The sequence below is a fragment of the Gobius niger genome (genome assembly GCF_951799975.1).
Source record: "Gobius niger genome assembly, chromosome: 8".
NCBI classification, from domain to species: Eukaryota; Metazoa; Chordata; class Actinopteri; order Gobiiformes; family Gobiidae; genus Gobius; species Gobius niger.
The window spans coordinates 16,330,798-16,347,522 of NC_136859.1; the positions used below are offsets into that span (position 1 = coordinate 16,330,798).

The window sequence follows — 16,725 nt, forward strand, 5'->3', positions numbered from 1 at the left end:
ATGAATGAGAGTGTGAATGGGTGACTGGTTCCTTGCTGTAAAGCGCTCTGGGCCTAATGAAGGTAGAAACGCGCCATATAAGTTGAGACCATTTACCATTGATGTATTATAGGTTTATTACCCATTTATTTATTCTGCTCACACAAAAAAGGTAAATAATCAATCCCATCGCGTCTTTGGTACAGGGTCTAGATCTGAATTACAATAATGAAAGGCACCAGGACTTCAACAATGCAGGGGACAGTGCTCCTGCTTCAAGTCTGATTCTGCAGAGAACAGCTCCCTCTTGTGGTGGCCTGGAGTCACAACTCAGTTTTTATGGTTAAAGGAATAGGCCACTGTTTTGTGATATGTTCTTGCCTGAGCTTAGACGAGTTGATGCTTACCTGTCTGGTCTTTACGCGTGATGCAAAAACACTGAACGTTGTTGGCATTTAGCCTCTCCTCCTCTCCTAATGGACCCAAACGGGGGTGAAGTTAGGAGCGACCATCCATGTTTTCACTATTTCAATACGGGTTCCATGGGTATAGTCACACAAAATTAAACATGTCGATATTCTAAGCGGATATAAAGGGAACTATATTGTAAGGGGCACTTCAACATCCGCGCAGTAAAGTCGAAGTGCTCCTAAGGTATTATTTATTACGCCTTACAATATAGTTCCCCTTTTTATCCGCTTAGAAAATCAACATGTTTAATGTTGTGTAGCTATACATGGATCGTGTAACTACTCACGTAACCGTATCTAAATATGGAAAACGTGGAAGCGCTTGGTCGCTTCTAACTTCACCCCCATTTGGCCCCATAGAGGAGAGGAGGAGAGGCTAAATGCTAACAACATGTTTGCATAAAGACCAGACAGGTACACATCAACTCGTCTAAACTCAGGTAAGAACATATCTCAGTATGGAAAAACGGTGGCCTGCTCCTTTAAGTCTGTGCCAAAGCTCGATTACACTTGTTGTGCCAGTTTGTTTCATTCCATTGGACCAAACGTCTTACTTAAGATCTTGTACCACTTCTCGATTTCTTAGACATTCGCGTACACCGCATCATAATCAGGATCAAACGTCTGTGAAGAAGATAAGAGAAAATGAACTCCTTAACATATGAAATCTCCGTCAAAGGAGACTTTCTTACCTCTGTGTTACCATACGTGTGATCACTCGTGAAAGACTCAGGGTAATGGGCATCAACGGGTTGCTTCCTGTTGTTGGGACAGTGCAGAAAAAGTCACACATCTGAACAAAATACTTTAAAAAAAGACAAAAAAAGAAGTTATGCCTTCTACCTTGTTGCTGCGACATATTGTGGAGTCTCCAGTCCTATGTCGTGTTTATGTGAAGCTAAAGTGCTTTCATGTCTTTTTCCAGAGCTGAGAAAAAAGCATAATCACTTTTAAGCAAGCTGTTATAACAACATGACTGGAGGTTATAGTTGTGAATTTGTTTTTTATTATTTATATGAAAAAAATAAAATCTATGTTCAACGTACCATTTTCTTGCCACTACGACGATCAGGAGTATTATTAAAATAAGTGCAACTGCTCCAAGGCCGGCCCCAATGTAAATATAAAGATTGCCTGTAGAATATTAGTAATTATTATTTTGATCCTCCGTTCATGTGTTTTGCATACACTTAAATGATCATAATAACTTACTGAGCGGTAAAGACAGCACGATGTCTGCTTTGCCCACAGTGTTGTTGGCAGTGCACTTGACAGAGCTGAAGAATCCTACATCCGTCTGCAGGGTTACGACTGTGAGCCGCCCGTACTGCTCAGTGGTGGTGGGGAGCGCTCTGTCGGAGAGCAGCAGCTGGACGTCACTGGGAGGGTTGGACTCAGCGATGCACATGCACCTTACATGATGGCCCTCGTAGTAACAGGACGAAGCGTTTCTAATCTCCGGGGCAACTGAGGTATAACAAACAAGAGTTAAAAGCTTTCTAAGATTTAGAAGGCTATAAAAGTGTGTGGGTATGGGAATGCGGGTGATTTAGGGTGGAAAGTTTGTAAGTGGCGAATTTACTTGCATGAGTCCATGTACAGTACAGGCCAAAAGTTTGGACACACTTTTTATGTCTTGGCTTTTCTTAATTTTCAACATTATTGACACAATACGACTCTCAATGAAGGCGTTAAACTATGAATGAACACATGGGATTATGAAGGAAACAAAAACAGGTGAAATAACTCCAAATATGTTTTATATTCTAAATTCTTCAAAATTGCCGCCCTTAATTCTTGGCATTTTCTCCATGAGTTTCATGAGGTCGTTTTCTGAGATAGTTTTCAACATGTTTGAGAAGTCCAAACCATTTCTGTGACGACATCATGAAGCTAACTGAGCAAATGCTGAAAGTGTAAAGCAGAAATCAAAGCCACAGGCGGCAATTTGGAAGAATTTAGGTCAACATTCTTTTTGTTTAAAACACGATTCTGTATGTGTTCACTCATAAATTAATAGCTTCGGTGAGAATCTACCATAGAAATTAAAGGTAAAACAAATACATAATAAAAGCGTTTCCAAACTTTTGGCCTGCACTGTATGTTCATTAACACGCACTGTCACAGTATGAGACATTGTACGCAGTGTATATACAGTATAAGGTATAACTCATATCTCTTACACTTGACAGACAGAACTTTGCTCGCACTCTGTTTCCTGCCTCCGCTGTGTGTCACAGTGCACTGTAGTTCCCTGTTGTGGTCAGTGCGTGTTGGCTGAAAAGTGATTGTTGAGGTCGTTTTCCACAGAGCGCCCCCTATCTCCTGATGCTGGACCTGCACGTGTCCAGAGTGAGTCCAAGAGATTTGAGGCGGTGAGGGAGGACAAGAGTGAGACACTGAGCACTTCGCTGACACTGAGTCATCCAGGAGCACTTCCTCTTTCACCGAAAACTCGACGGGCTCCAGATCCACTGCCATCACAAACAACAGCATAATAAGCAACGATACAGGTTCAAAGGGGTAACTCTAACATGAGCTTTAAATACTTTTGGTCATACAAATATATATATATATATTCAAGACAAATAATTCTCAAGCGCAGAGACAGGCATTGGAAATCAAATTCTCATCATCTGTTTATAAATGAGTTAGAATATAATAGGAAAGTTCACTGTATAAAATATTCTATACATTTCTCATTCGTGTAGTATGTGCAAATAATAAATCAAGAAGCTAAACTCTATGCTTTCCTGCCATCCCTCCCTCCGCTGCCCCTTGCATTCACAAACTCAGGTCCCTTAGTCCCTAAAAGTGGTTCCTCATTGGTATAATATGGCATCGGGACCCACCTTAGAATGACAAGCCACAACCCAAATAAGAAAATGCATTCCAATCAAACTTTGCAGTTTTAATCTAAAAAGTACATTTCCTATAAGATTTCTTTTGTTCATTTAAGCATTGACTAAGCCTATAAAGCTGAAATCATGATCAAGAGTATTATTAAACGTTTTCAATTGATACATTTTAGAAGATAAAAGATCTCAAGAGGCTCACGGACCAAGGAAAAGTTGGACAATTAAGCCAATGGTGAACTTTCGGAATAACAAATGCATGTTGTTTGTGCTTGTGTGTGCACTTACTAGTTGATGTAATGGAGACTGTTTTCTCTTTGTAAGAATACTTTTCAAAATCTGCGATCTCTATCCTAAAATGGTAGGGTCCTTTATCACTTGCTTGAACAGGATCGATCTTGAGCGAGCAGTCTTTGTGGAGGAGGTCTCCCAGTAGATTTGTCCTGTTGCGATATTGTGCCATGGCTTTCCTCTTGTCTGGGTGATAGATTACGTGGCCGCCTTCATCCGTCCAAATGCCAGTAAACTGTGTGACCCCTTCACCTGGAGGCGGGTAGTCAAAAGAGCAGGGGATCGCCACACAAGAGCCCTCCAGAGCCTTCACTGAGGCGGGGAGGTCTACCGTCCACAAAGAGTCTGCAAACTGGCAAACTGAAACACAAAAGGCAACAATTAAAGTCGTTAATCTGCCATATAAATCGGGATAGTGAAAATAAGCTTACAATATAAACAGAAATTCAAAAACAGAGTGCACTTGGAGAGACACATCTTGCCAGGTGGACGTGTAGCATGCAAATGTTTCCCCTTGAATGTGGTGGCACAGTTATTTCCCTTTCGTGAGATGTGACAGACCAAGTTTCCATTCTGCTTTTATTAGACTTCACATTTTGATCACCTCAGCACAGCTACACTTAAAATATCTAAGATTATTCATGCTTAGAAAAGCAGTGATATAGAAAATGTAAACTGTTTGGGCACCTTGCTATAGCTTTTTCTTGTGGTAGATTCAGTTGGTTAATTCATAGTTGTCTTCTTTTTAGCCCAGCTGTTTTTCTGTTTCTGTTTTGTAAAATGTCTGTGTGGGCTCTCAGTCGTACAGGAGTTGTCCATCTTCAAATAAGGTTCTTGAGTCATCTTCTATACGCTGTAGTGCAAGACGTTTCGCTTTGCTTTGTAAAGGCATCAATAGTTGAATAGAACAATGTGCAGGGCTTATCTACCTCCATTTGCGAAAAAAGTGCTTAGTCCTATTAGCATGTTTCACTCAGACACACAAATTGGGCTACATGTTTGACACTGGAGGCAAGTGGGGACAAGTGCCTTGCACAAGGACACATCAACAACATCCTTTACCCCCTGTCACTGCTGCTGCCTCATTCACACGTGGTTGGCAGAACAGAAGACATCATTTCCAAAAGCAGATAGAGCAGAATTAAAGCCACACTGTCCAACATTCCAGATTATTGTATAAAGTTAAATGTAAAAGTCATAAACTGAAAAACACACACACACACACACGCACGCACGCACACACACACACACACACACACACACACACATGCTCCTAATGCTAATTGACCCAGAGAGTGTAGTTTGTAGTAGGTTGTCAAACTAAGTGTATCAAACTTAAATTAAGACAACCTGTAGTCAAAGTAAAAGCAGCTGGTGATGTCCCATTCCAGGCAAAGCTAAGAGTCAGGTCACAGGAATGTTTTCAGAGGTATTTTTTACATATAAAAACACCTGTGATGAAAAAAAAAAAGCTTTTGTATTAAGCGGGTAAAATGGTATGCCTTTTATAAACTTTACACTGCACAACTTTCATTTGTTTGCTAAAAAAATATCCAAATATCCAATTTACTAATTTGTTAATAAACCAACCTAAAACCACTTTAGTCTCACAAGATTTTGGCTGAAGGGCTTCTTTAAAATAAGTAAGTAAGTAAAAGTAAAATAAGTAAGTAAGTAAAAGGGACATTAGACATAGGTCTAACAGTTTAAACAAGCCGATGTGGGTGTTTTGTTTGTATTTTTACACCCACAGGCTGCTGTTACATCCTGTTCACACGTTCACATGTATTTGGTCTTTGGTCTGCATCAGTTTCTGGGTTAGACAAAGACTTTTCGCGAAGGGTCTCATCCTTAATCAGATTGTGGACTTTGTTCACCACAAAACTCCTCTTCATACTGAGTCCAGCACAATATCTCCCTCTGTGCGTCTGAAGAAAACTCTCCTGGACGTCTTGATCATACAACGATCATATCATTTGCTTAAGAGTAAAAGTATCTGATGAAAATTGTAAAAGTATCCACTTTCGAATGTACTTTATAAGTAAAAAGTAAAAGTATTCCACACAAACTTTGAAATCTGTTGAAATAGTTAAATGTGTGTCATTTTTCTAAAGAATTGTGTTAAATATCTGGTGTTTTCAAAGCTTATTTTTGTGATGTTTCTATAGATTCTGCAGCTTTAGATTCATCCACTGCACATCACTTGAAAAATAAATTCACAACACCTGCACTTTGATTATATCCACAACTGCCTGTGATCAAAGCAATAAAATAATCCCATCAGGAAGAGTGGGGTTATAGAGAGTGATGAGGAAGAGTGGGGTTATAGAGAGTGATGAGGAGGCATTTATCAATGATTAAGGGAATCATCAGTTTTGTTGTGAAGATCCAGTGATTGTTGTGGAAACCGAGATATTTGACTATTACAATATACTGTACATGATTTTACTAAGTATATAAAAGGAAATGATTAAAGTTGGAGCTTTGTCTGGTGAGGTGGTGGTTCAAGTTATTGGAGATATTATATGAGCAAATAAATTGTAAAAAAAAAAAATCCAATCATATGGCTGAGAAAGTAGTGCATGTGCAGGGGCGGCTTCAAATAAAAGGTTTGGGAAGCACTTCGCTAATGTCATAGCGTGAGATCATATTTGAGCATTATAATTAAAGCCCTGTACACATCAGGTCCGTGTGAAACCGTAAACCAATCACAGTCATCACCAAAACGACAAAAGAGGGTAATTGATTTGAGGCAGGGCTAGGTCTCCCTTGTATAAGATTTTTAATTTCAGATGTCCCTGATAAAACAAAAGTCTAATCGTCACAAGTTTTGGTAACTGGTAAAGTTAGGTATTATCAAAGCCCAGTAAGAAAAGTATAATTTTGAGAGTAGTCAAATCAGTAACCATTTGACGAAAGTGGTTATTAATCACTATAAGTCCATTGAAAGCAGCTGATTCAGACCAATGGCTCGATCGTTTAATCACATCTGATGAATACTTCCTCATCGTTCTCTGCAATCTCACTCTTCGAAATGGGATTAGATATTTGCTTTGATGACAACCATTAGCCGCACCCAGGACATTTCCTTATAAACTGGGAGCATCCTGAGATCTCTGGAGTCTTGACATACAACAGTTGCACTTACTCTGAAGAAGGAAGTCCAGCCCAGCAGGTAAGAATTTAACTTTTACGTCTGTATTACTCGTTTAAATGTGAAGGTTTTAGGTCAAATCTTGATCACGCTTGTTTTTCAGACACGCCAAAATGGGAAACTCTTCATCCAGATGTTTGAAGACGTCCAGGAAAGTGCTCTTCAAACGCACAGAGGATGACACTGTGAAGTTGGAGGATGTCTTGACCAAGCGCGAAGAGGAGCTCTGGAGCGTCCGCAGGCCGAGTTTTGTGGTGAAAAAAGTTCACATTCCTCAGAGGGTCAGTTATGTGGATCTGACCGTGGATGAGAGCCCCAGTTTCCCCAGCGATGAGTCCATCTGCCACCTACAGTTCAGCGAGACCTATATCTGACACATGGTGAGGAAACAGTGTTTGTAGAGAGGCCAATGGAGTCATGAAATTCAATCTGGAAGACCCACCTGCAGCAATCAATTCATCACTTCATCTCAAGCCGCACCTCTGTGTCAGCCTATCACAGCAGAAGCACATTCAAGTCAGCCCCTCCGTCCACTCTTTCCCATCTGTGCTGGGACCCTCCTCCACCCCTCCTCTACTCTGTGCTCATCATCCACTGGCTGCCTCAGATCTCATCCTTTACCACCACCAGTGTCCAGACTCCAGGGGGAAGACTTCTCAATTCATTCAAACTTATCAAATGCCGCTTTGTTTCTCTGAGTCTTTTCAGATTGAAATGAGGTCCTGGCTGAAAGAATGAATCCTAACTATGCAAACTAAAGCAGTGATGATGACAGCACATGTGTTTGTTCAATGGTCCTTGGATTATCATGCACTGACCACTGTGTCATAAACTGTTCTAGTGCTAATGTTACCGCTTGTTGCGAAATTTGCTTGCCCACTATAGCCTCTTTTTGCCACTTCCGCTGTCATGACTCCTCTGGTAGACCGCGAATTCGAAGTTCATTCATTACGCAGAGAACGAGGGAAAATGTTTTTTACATTGATTTGTGTAAAATTTCCAATGTTGATTCAACAAGTCACTGTTTCTGTGGGCGGCCGTGTCCGTAGGAACCGATTTTCTCTTGACATGTGCAGTCCTTTGTAAACTACTAGGAGTGAACGGGCAGGCACAAATAATGGTGGCGCCCATGCAAACTTCCAGAATAAGGTGAATAAAACCCATTGATATAAATACGTAAAACACCGTTCATAATGTTTTCGTGGGACTGGTCAACTCTGACATCAATCCGGCAAGTAACTGTAAGATCCAAGATGTTTATTGCTATTTTAATACAGACTAAAACAATGCGCGTTTCATTGAAGTAAAAGAGCTTGAGTTTGTGCCATTGCAGTTTGTCAAAGAACTAAATGTTAAGTAATGCGCATTATTAATGTATGGTTACATCTGTTGAATGTGACATGTGCAGTTCTCTGTGTAGACATTTTTGTGAGATTTGACAGTGTTTGACCTTGAGAACAGGGCCAAAATCAACTCCATTAAAGTTATATATTATATATATATGTGTGTCTTATATTCTTGCAGGTTATTATAATTATTTTCATTTCCCTTTTAAATGTTGCATTTACAGAATTGTTGGGGAACATTGGGGTGGAGAAGTTCATTAACTGTTATGACAGACTCAGCATATTTCGTATTTAACATATATCAGCTGAGTTTTTAATATGAAAATATGGAAGTACGAATTGTGTCTTTCACATTTAGAAATAAAGGAGGAACCAACTGAGAAAAATTTACGCATATTGACAGGGAACTGAAAAGATTTAGTCCAGATAACTTCTCAACGTATTAAGTGTAGGCAAATAATGATAATATGTATGTTTTAGATATGATGCAGAGGCCAAACAGAAATAATCTCATTGCACATCAAAGTTAGACTCTGACAAAAACATCAAACGCAACTTATTGGGGTTTCCTGATTGTTCTTTTTTAACAAATTGTCTCGCCTGTTTTTTTGTTTTGTTTTATTGCTTATTAAACATTCCCCTACAATGCACCTTCAAGTGCTATACATGTACTGAACTTTGTTTTCAGGATAGCTGATATTTACATCATACGCTGTGGGGTCATAGAACTGTAATAAACATAATAGAACCTGACAAAAATCAGGCGGAAATGCATTTTCTGCTAAATAAAGGGAATAAAATGGAAATATGGCTAATAAAGGTTGTATCTAGAGTAGAAATGTAAACCAGTTTGGAAACAGATTCAATTGCAGGGTAAAGACTCCATAGAGAAACTCAAGGACTGCTTTCACACAACGGATTGGGATATGTTCAAGCAGGCTGCCACTCACAACAATATCACTGATCTCTAGGAGTATACAGAGACTGTCACTGCCTACATCACCAAGTGCACTGATGATGTTACAGACTCTAAGACCATCATTATCAGGTCCAACCAGAAACCTTGGATTGCAGGTGAAGTCCTCAGGCTCATGAAGGTCAGGGATGCTGCCTTCAAGTCTGGTGACAAGAAGCACCGGGTCCAGATAATACCAGGTCGTGTACTGAAAGGTTGTGCTGATGAACTTACTGAAGTCTTCACAGACATTTTTAACATGTCTCTGCAGCAGCTGTTGTCCCAATATGCCTCAAAGACCATCATTCTGATGCCAAAGAAGTCACCACCTTCCTGCTTTAACGACTACCGGCCAGTAACGCTTACTCCAATTCTTATAAAGTGCTTCGAGTGGCTTGTCATGAACCACCTCAAGTCTGTTCTCCCTCCCACCCTGGGCCCATACCAGTTTGCTTATCGGTCCAATCGCTCAACTGAAGATGCCATCTCCACTGCACTTCATACAGCCCTCACTCACCTTGAAACAAAGGACTCCTACGTTAGAATGCTGTTTTCAGACTTTACAACAACATTCAACACTATATACAGCTGACAATCCAGCTGTGTTGACAATCTCCAGAGAAATTAAACCCACACGATCTGAAACAGTGGCGTTAGGGGGGAAAGACACTGAGAGACAGAACGCTGGGTTTAAAGCTCTAGATTGAGGAGCCTGGTTGTGTATGTACACTTCAGAGGAGCGTCTCGCTGCTAAATGCTTGCATTAGCGTTGCGCAATGACGGACGGGAGTTTGCTTTACTGACCGTGACATGAGCCAACTGTGCAGAAGTGCTTTGAATCGTGATTAAACAATCCCCCCCCAAAAAAACACCGTCAGCTCTGGCGATCGTAAGACGGTCTAATATCGTCATATCGCCCACCCCTAGTCTGTACTACATAGGTACACGTTACAACAGATTGTTACAAAGCCGATTACATTGTATTAGTTGAAAAAATTGGGAGAATGGACTGCTACTCGGATGTAAAAAGTTGTATAAGTTTAGTCTTTTGGGTGCTGTTCAGTGCAGGGATCAGTTTCAGCTAAAAATCAAAGGATTCCCTTTGAAGGAGCTTTTTTAATGATCCTTTTGGATCTATACCCTCAAAGCTATGGAGTACCCTGGCCTCAATGGAGAATTAGATTTGTCTGTATTTTTGTAAAATGTATGGGTTTTGTAATTATTTGCATTTCTCTCTATGGTTTTGTAAAGAACAGTGTATTGTACATATTTTAATGTTTTGTATTCTACAAACCAGGTGACTATGAACACACCCACCTTGGACCAACCCACTTGTGACATGTGACCAATGCTGTGAGCTTATAGCTGTGCAGAGGCAGCCATCTCGAGCTTGCCCTGAGGAAGGCCTAGAGCCGAAACGCGGTGGCAATTTTACCTTATCTAGCCATGTTTAAATAAAGGCTTTTTAATATTTCTACCTTCGGAGTGCCTCAGTTTGTTTGATTTTACATTGTATTAGTGTAATCACTATTTCTTAAAATTCACAGATAGATTGAATTCTCCTTCAAATTGTCTGATTCTGGCATATGGTTATCCAAATAGAGCATTTGTTAGAGGCCCTTATAGCTGTACTTCAGGGTATAATTAATTATGACCAGTAAATCATCATCATACATTCCACCACCAGCATTTTAGTCTTACAAGATTTTGTCTGAAATGCTGTATCTCTCTCTCTCTTTTAATCACACAACAATCTAGGGTTATGAAATTAATCAAAATTCAATTACAGTTTCAATGATTACACTAAAAGATTACATTTTTTTTAATTAAATTTTTTCAGATTTCTCAATCGAGGCATACTTGAAATCATTTGTACTTTTATGACTGTTCAGAAAAAATAAAATATTCAGCATAGTTTTTTGATTAATAAATAAATAAAATAAAGATCAAATAATCATTTCATTAATCGTGATTCCAATTATGACTAAAATAATCGAGATTATTATTTTTTCAATAATCAAGCAGCTTTTTAAAAAATTTACACATATTGACTGATGTTAAATAAAAGGGACATTAGACATAGGTCTCACGGTTTAAACAAGTCGATTGCAGATGGGTGTGTTTTTTGTCTGCATTTTAACACCCACAGGCTGCTGCTACATCCTGTTCACACCTTCACATTTATTCCAGGTAAGGTTGGGTGATGTTCATGGTGTCATCATTGGTCTGCATCAGTTTCTGGGTTAGACATAGACTTTTCACTGAGAGTCTTCTCAATTCTCAATCAGATTGTGGACTGTGTTCACCACAAAACTCCTCTCCATAGTGAGGCCAGACATCCTTCAACTTCACAATCATCGATCAGTTTTGTTGTGAAGATCCAGTGATTGTTGTGGAAACCGAGATACTTGACTATGACAATATATATGCCACAGTGCCTCTCCTAAGTATTCATACACCTTGAACTTTTGCACATTTTGTCATGTTTACCCTATATTAGTATTCATACAGCATTTTCTGAGTGCATTAAATTGCCTTTAAAACATTCATAATGACTCCAGAATGTTCACACCTCCCCCTAACGGTTAAATAGAGGCCACCTGTGTGTAATCTACTCTCAGTATAATTTCAGCTGTTCTTTTAGGCCCTTAGAGCTGTGGTCGGAGTGTATTGGTCACTGAACAACATCATGAGGGCCAAGGAGCTCACCAGAGAGGTCAGGGATAAAGCTGTGGAGAAGTTTAAAGCAGCGTTAAGTTATACAAAGACTTCCCAAGATTTAAACATCTCCCGGAGCACTGTTCAATCCATCATTCAGAAATGGAAAGAGTAAAGCACCACTGCCAACTTACCAAGGCGTGGTCGTTCACCTAAACTAAAAGACCGAACAAGAAGAACACTGGTAAGATATACAACCAAGTGCCCCAAGATAACTCTGGAGGAGCTGTGAAGTCCTGCCGCTGAGCTGGGGGAATCTGTACATGGGACAACTATAAGTCGTATCTACACAAATCTGGCCTTCATGGACGAGTGGAAGAAGAAAGCCATTATTGAAAGGAGGCCATAAGAAAGTTTGCTAGAAGTCATATGGAGGACACAGCTTTGGTCAGATGAGAGAAAAATTTAACTTTTTGGCCCAAATGCAAAACGTTATGTATGGAGCAAACCTAACACTGCTCATCGTCCTGAGTGCACCATCCCCAGTTTAAAATATACAGGGGGGGGCATCATGCTGTGGGGCTGCTTTTCCTCAGCGGGGACTGGGGAGATTGTGAGAATAGTTATGAAGACGAATGGAGCCAAATACAGAGACATTTTAGAGGAAAACCTGCTGGAGTCAGCAAAAGAACTGAGGCTGGGGCGGAGATTCACCTTCCAGCAGGACAATAACCCTAAACACAAAGATAAATCTGCAATGGAATGGTTTAATAAAAACATATTAATGTGTTAGAATGGCCCAGTCACAGTCATGACCTAAATCCTATTGAAAATCTGTGGAATAATCTGAAAACTGCTGTTCACAAACGTTCTCCTTCTAATGTGACAGAGCTTGGGTTGGTTTGTAAAGATGAATGGGCTAAAATGTCAGCCTCTACATATGCAAATCTTGTAGAGTCAAACCCCAAAAGACTTGTGCTGTTATTACAGCAAAAGGGGGTTCCACAAAGTATTAATTCATGCTGTATGAATACTTATGCACGCCCCACTTTTCAGTTTTCTATTTTTTGAAAAATAACAGAATCATGTATCATTTAGCTTTCACTTCACAGTTGTCGGTTACTTGTGTGTGAACGTTCAGTAAAAAAATCAAAATAAAATCTTTATGTTTAGGGTTGTAAACATGACAAAATGTGCAAAAGTTCAAGGTGTATGAATACTTACGAGAGGCACTGTATATACTATATACTATTGGGTGAAATGTTATGCAAATAGCTTTGAATAAAATAATGGTTATTGTAAATCACCTTATATACTGTAAGAATCTACTTCAGGGTATAATTAATTATGACCAGTAAATCATCATCATATTCCATTCACAATGTTTCGCATCAATCACACCACAGACCCCTCCCTCATCTGCAAGTGCTTATATGTTCATTCAAGCATCAAGTTTCTCACTTCATGTCAGACCCATCAACCAGTAAGAGAGACAAGTATATTATCATGTTACAAGTGTTTATGTGCATGTGAGTCAAATTGTTTATTTATTTTATAGTACACGACAGGAAAAATGACTGGCGAAATCTTTCTCAAACTTTGTCTCCTCATTTTGGGAGGTAAGTGATTCTTTTCTGTTTCTGAGAATGTCACTCATGTCCCCACAAGCTTTTACGCAATCTCTAGATTTATATTTTAATATGAGCAATCTAACATCTGTTTGTCTTTTATTGTTCAAATTAGCTTTTTCATCGTGAATATATCAACTAGATTAAATGATGGATTGATTAATTGGTCGTAATAATGGATGTGTTTAATTTAAATAAAACAAACTACAGCCCTGGGATGCACTGTCAGGAGGATGACTTTACTAGTTCACGTTCTCAAAAGGTTGATGCAGGAGAACAGAAACTGAAATTCTATGGACATGGGTTTGAATATGTCAATATATGTCTTCATAATTTTCTTAGTTTTCCCAACTCTTTTGTGTTCATTAATGCATCTGATCCGATATTCTATAATGAGATTGCTATTAAAACAAAAGGTGTCTGAAGACTGAATACACCAAAAGAACAGTGTTTGGGGTAAATTACAACAAAAAAAGAGTTACAGAGTTTTTCAGTAACTAAGGAAAGTGACATATTACTTTAACAAAATACGGGAATATATTAGTCATTACAATTTAAGTAACTTGAGTTTCAAATGAATTTAAATGTTTGAATGGAAAAAAATAATAACGGGTGTATAAGATGTGCAGTTGCGTGTGGCTCGTCAAAACGAAACAGAGAGAATGGGGAAAGAGAAGGAAAGGCAAATCTTTGACTGCAGTTTTGCTCTGTAGCCTTATTACTATTTTTGGTTTACGTTTTGCCAAAAATAACTCAAAAGTCAGCTACATTTTTGAAACAGTAATATGTAATGCAATACTACATATGAAATTTTTATAGCTGTAACTACTAATACAGAATATATTTAGATTCAGATTCAGATTTAAAGCAACTTCCCCCACACTGCAAAAGAAAATGTGCACAATCCCCTGAAAAAGATCTTAGTGAGGCTTTCCAGGTTAAATAAAGGTAAAAAAAAATTGTAATAATCATCGATGTTTTCCTGTTTACGCTGAAACAGTTGTGAGTCCTCCAGTGGGCGCTGGAGAATGGACAGCCAGCGTGGTCAGAAATATGGATGCTCTGGTCCACTCTTGTGTGGTGGTGCCCTGTTCCTTCAGCCACCCGAAGGAGACCCTGCCCACCGCCCGACTCAGAGGCCAATGGCACCGTTCAAAAGACAGAGACCAACTCATCTACTACGAGGACAACACCCGGGTCCTGGAGAACTTCCGCGGCCGAACTCGCCTCTTGGGGGAACTGGGCAAAGGCAACTGCTCGCTAGAAATGACTGACATCAAAAGCCACGACAACGGGCCCTTCTGTTTCCGCATCGAGCTGGCCCGGACCGAGACAGACACCCAAACGGTTGACAAGTTCTCATTTGTGGAGGACTGTGTCACGCTGCATATGATGTGTAAGTGATGGGTAACACGGACAAATACGGATTAATATCAGTAAAGTAGAGACAGTCCTATTGTCTGCACTCATATGACCTAGCAATATTGTTAATCTAAAGTGTGTGACCTGAAAATATCTACTGCATTATTGATTGTTCCTTCCCTTCCAACAGCTGAGCCAAACGCCCCATCTCTGACTCACAAAGATCCCATTCAGGGGCGCCCCTTCACCATCACCTGCTCCGTCACGCACACCTGCCCCACCGCCAAGCCTACGGTCACGTGGAGCAGGGGATCTGCAGATGATGTCACCGAGAGCCACAGAGAAATACACCGGGGATTGTGGGAAGTCAGTTCAGTCCTGACATTCATCCCTGAGGAAAAGGACGACTACCAGGAGGTCACATGCACGGCGCTATTCAACGGACGGGAGACGACGTCCAGCTCCAAAATGACCCTCTATGTCAAACGTAACACAATACGATCTCTTTAATACAATGGTTCACAATCTTTTCACAGTAAGCGCCACCTTAAACAAATATTTGACCCTCCAAGTACCACTAATCTTGGTCTAAACTTTAATTATGTCTGAATTAAAGTCACCACTAAAGCTTTGTCTGTCTGTTCCTCTCTGTCCAATAAATGATCAGCTCTGTATATTCATAATAACCATAAAAACAATTCACAAGTGCCAGCAGCCTGACCCCACCAGCCCCAAGTCAACCGTCAGTGTCCTTCCTGTATAATATAGAGGCTTCCAGAAGACAGAAATAAAAGGAAATTGCAGTTAGTTTATGTCGTGATAAAATGTTATGTGACTGCAGGCTCGGAAAACTACAACCACATCATCATCCCGGTGGCAGTGGCTCTGGGTTCAGCAGCCATCTTTGGAGGACTGTGTTTCCTCATGGTGAAAAAGTACAGGTAAGGCAAATCTATTCTAGCTCGTCCCACTTATACCACTGATATTAACCAATGCTGTTAAAGTAGAACTGAATTGTAAGTTGAAGTAAATCTCTCTGTGATAAAAGCATGTGTAATGTATTTAGGGGCTCATTAAACGATGTAGTGCTGCACTGCGGATGCATTAAAGATGTTCTATCTGCTTTAGGAAACGCATTGAAGAACTACAACGTCAGGACGGCACGTGAGTAAAAACAGAAAATTAGATGTAGTTATTTTATTTTTATAACTTTTTATCTTCTTTATTGTTGCTTAGCTTGTTTAACCGGTTGTCCAGGATTTCTCGAAGGTAACAGTTCATTTCTGTCAACTCCTAGAGTAAACAAGACAGCCGTTGATTGTAATGTAATATTATTCTCTCAATAGGATCCGCAGCCCCCGAGAAAACCCTTCTGGACCAAGGCAAGACAAGAGCTATGTGTCTTATCAGAAATAAAAACCAAAAGTATTTTATTTTTTGTAATTGCACGTATCGTGTGGGTCACACCTCGCTGCCTCAACCTTTGCCTTTTTGCATTTTTGTTCATAACTTCCATTTTTTTTCATTTGCCTCGAGTTTTACTTCTCTTTCTATTTTTGTGAAGTAGAAAGAGGAGCAGATGGTGATTTTAAGATATCAATGTTTTAGAGAAGTTCAACAAAAATAAGCTTGTCATGTAACTTGTATTGTGGTAATAAACTGATTCAAATAACCAACACAAACTACATGATGTAACAGTGAATATTAATATTAATATGAATCGCTACAGGCCGAAAAACAGCTGTGACAAGGCAATATCAAAACCTCGTTTTCCATCACCAAAAAGGTACAACACAGATAATATGTTTACTTGTAAATCGAATTCTAACCAAATTACTATTCTGTCTTTCTTTTTTGTTTTTTACGGAAATTAGCAAGCCAAGAGTATCCGCTTTCACTGAGGTATAATGATTCTCATAACTTCCCTGTGTTATATTATGATATGTGTCTAGTCTCCTTCTACATAATACTTCATTTCTGTTGCAGGACGATGGTGACGACTACATGAATACAGCTGATCTGAACGT

At 39.6% G+C, this 16,725-nt stretch overlaps 2 protein-coding genes across 3 annotated transcripts; one reads left to right on the top strand and one right to left on the bottom strand.

Annotated features, from left to right (window-relative positions):
• Positions 1-904: 904 nt before the first annotated feature.
• Positions 905-4,111, bottom strand: LOC306966139 (myelin-associated glycoprotein-like). 2 transcript variants are annotated; one of them, XM_079560791.1, is made up of 8 exons: positions 4,059-4,111; positions 3,593-3,955; positions 2,633-2,923; positions 1,662-1,916; positions 1,496-1,583; positions 1,293-1,376; positions 1,142-1,208; positions 905-1,073 (listed from the first exon to the last, which is right to left on the bottom strand). In XM_079560791.1, the coding sequence occupies exons 1-8, from the start codon at positions 4,093-4,095 to the stop codon at positions 1,032-1,034; spliced, it is 1,227 nt and encodes a 408-aa protein (XP_079416917.1). In that variant the 5' UTR covers positions 4,096-4,111; the 3' UTR covers positions 905-1,031. The 2 variants fall into 2 exon arrangements, with proteins under 2 accessions (XP_079416917.1, XP_079416916.1); XM_079560790.1 differs by having other exon boundaries at positions 4,027-4,100.
• A 9,090-nt stretch (positions 4,112-13,201) lies between these two features.
• On the top strand, positions 13,202-16,114 carry LOC306966144 (sialic acid-binding Ig-like lectin 13; the record flags this gene model as incomplete). Its single annotated transcript, XM_079560796.1, has 7 exons — positions 13,202-13,327; positions 14,337-14,732; positions 14,889-15,185; positions 15,540-15,639; positions 15,827-15,862; positions 15,935-15,967; positions 16,045-16,114. The coding sequence occupies exons 1-7, from the start codon at positions 13,282-13,284 to the stop codon at positions 16,112-16,114; spliced, it is 978 nt and encodes a 325-aa protein (XP_079416922.1). The 5' UTR covers positions 13,202-13,281.
• Between the last annotated feature and the right edge of the window lie 611 nt (positions 16,115-16,725).

What these genes read in the sequence shown, in the direction of transcription:
- LOC306966139 (XM_079560790.1), bottom strand. Translation starts at nt 4,072, where the DNA reads ATGTGTCTCTCCAAGTGCACTCTGTTTTTGAATTTCTGTTTATATT. An exon ending in GTCGTAGTGGCAAGAAAATG is followed by an intron (nt 1,377 to 1,495) that starts GTACGTTGAACA and finishes CTTTTTTCTCAG; the next exon opens with CTCTGGAAAAAGACATGAAA. An exon ending in ACACGTATGGTAACACAGAG is followed by an intron (nt 1,074 to 1,141) that starts GTAAGAAAGTCT and finishes TCTTCTTCACAG; the next exon opens with ACGTTTGATCCTGATTATGA.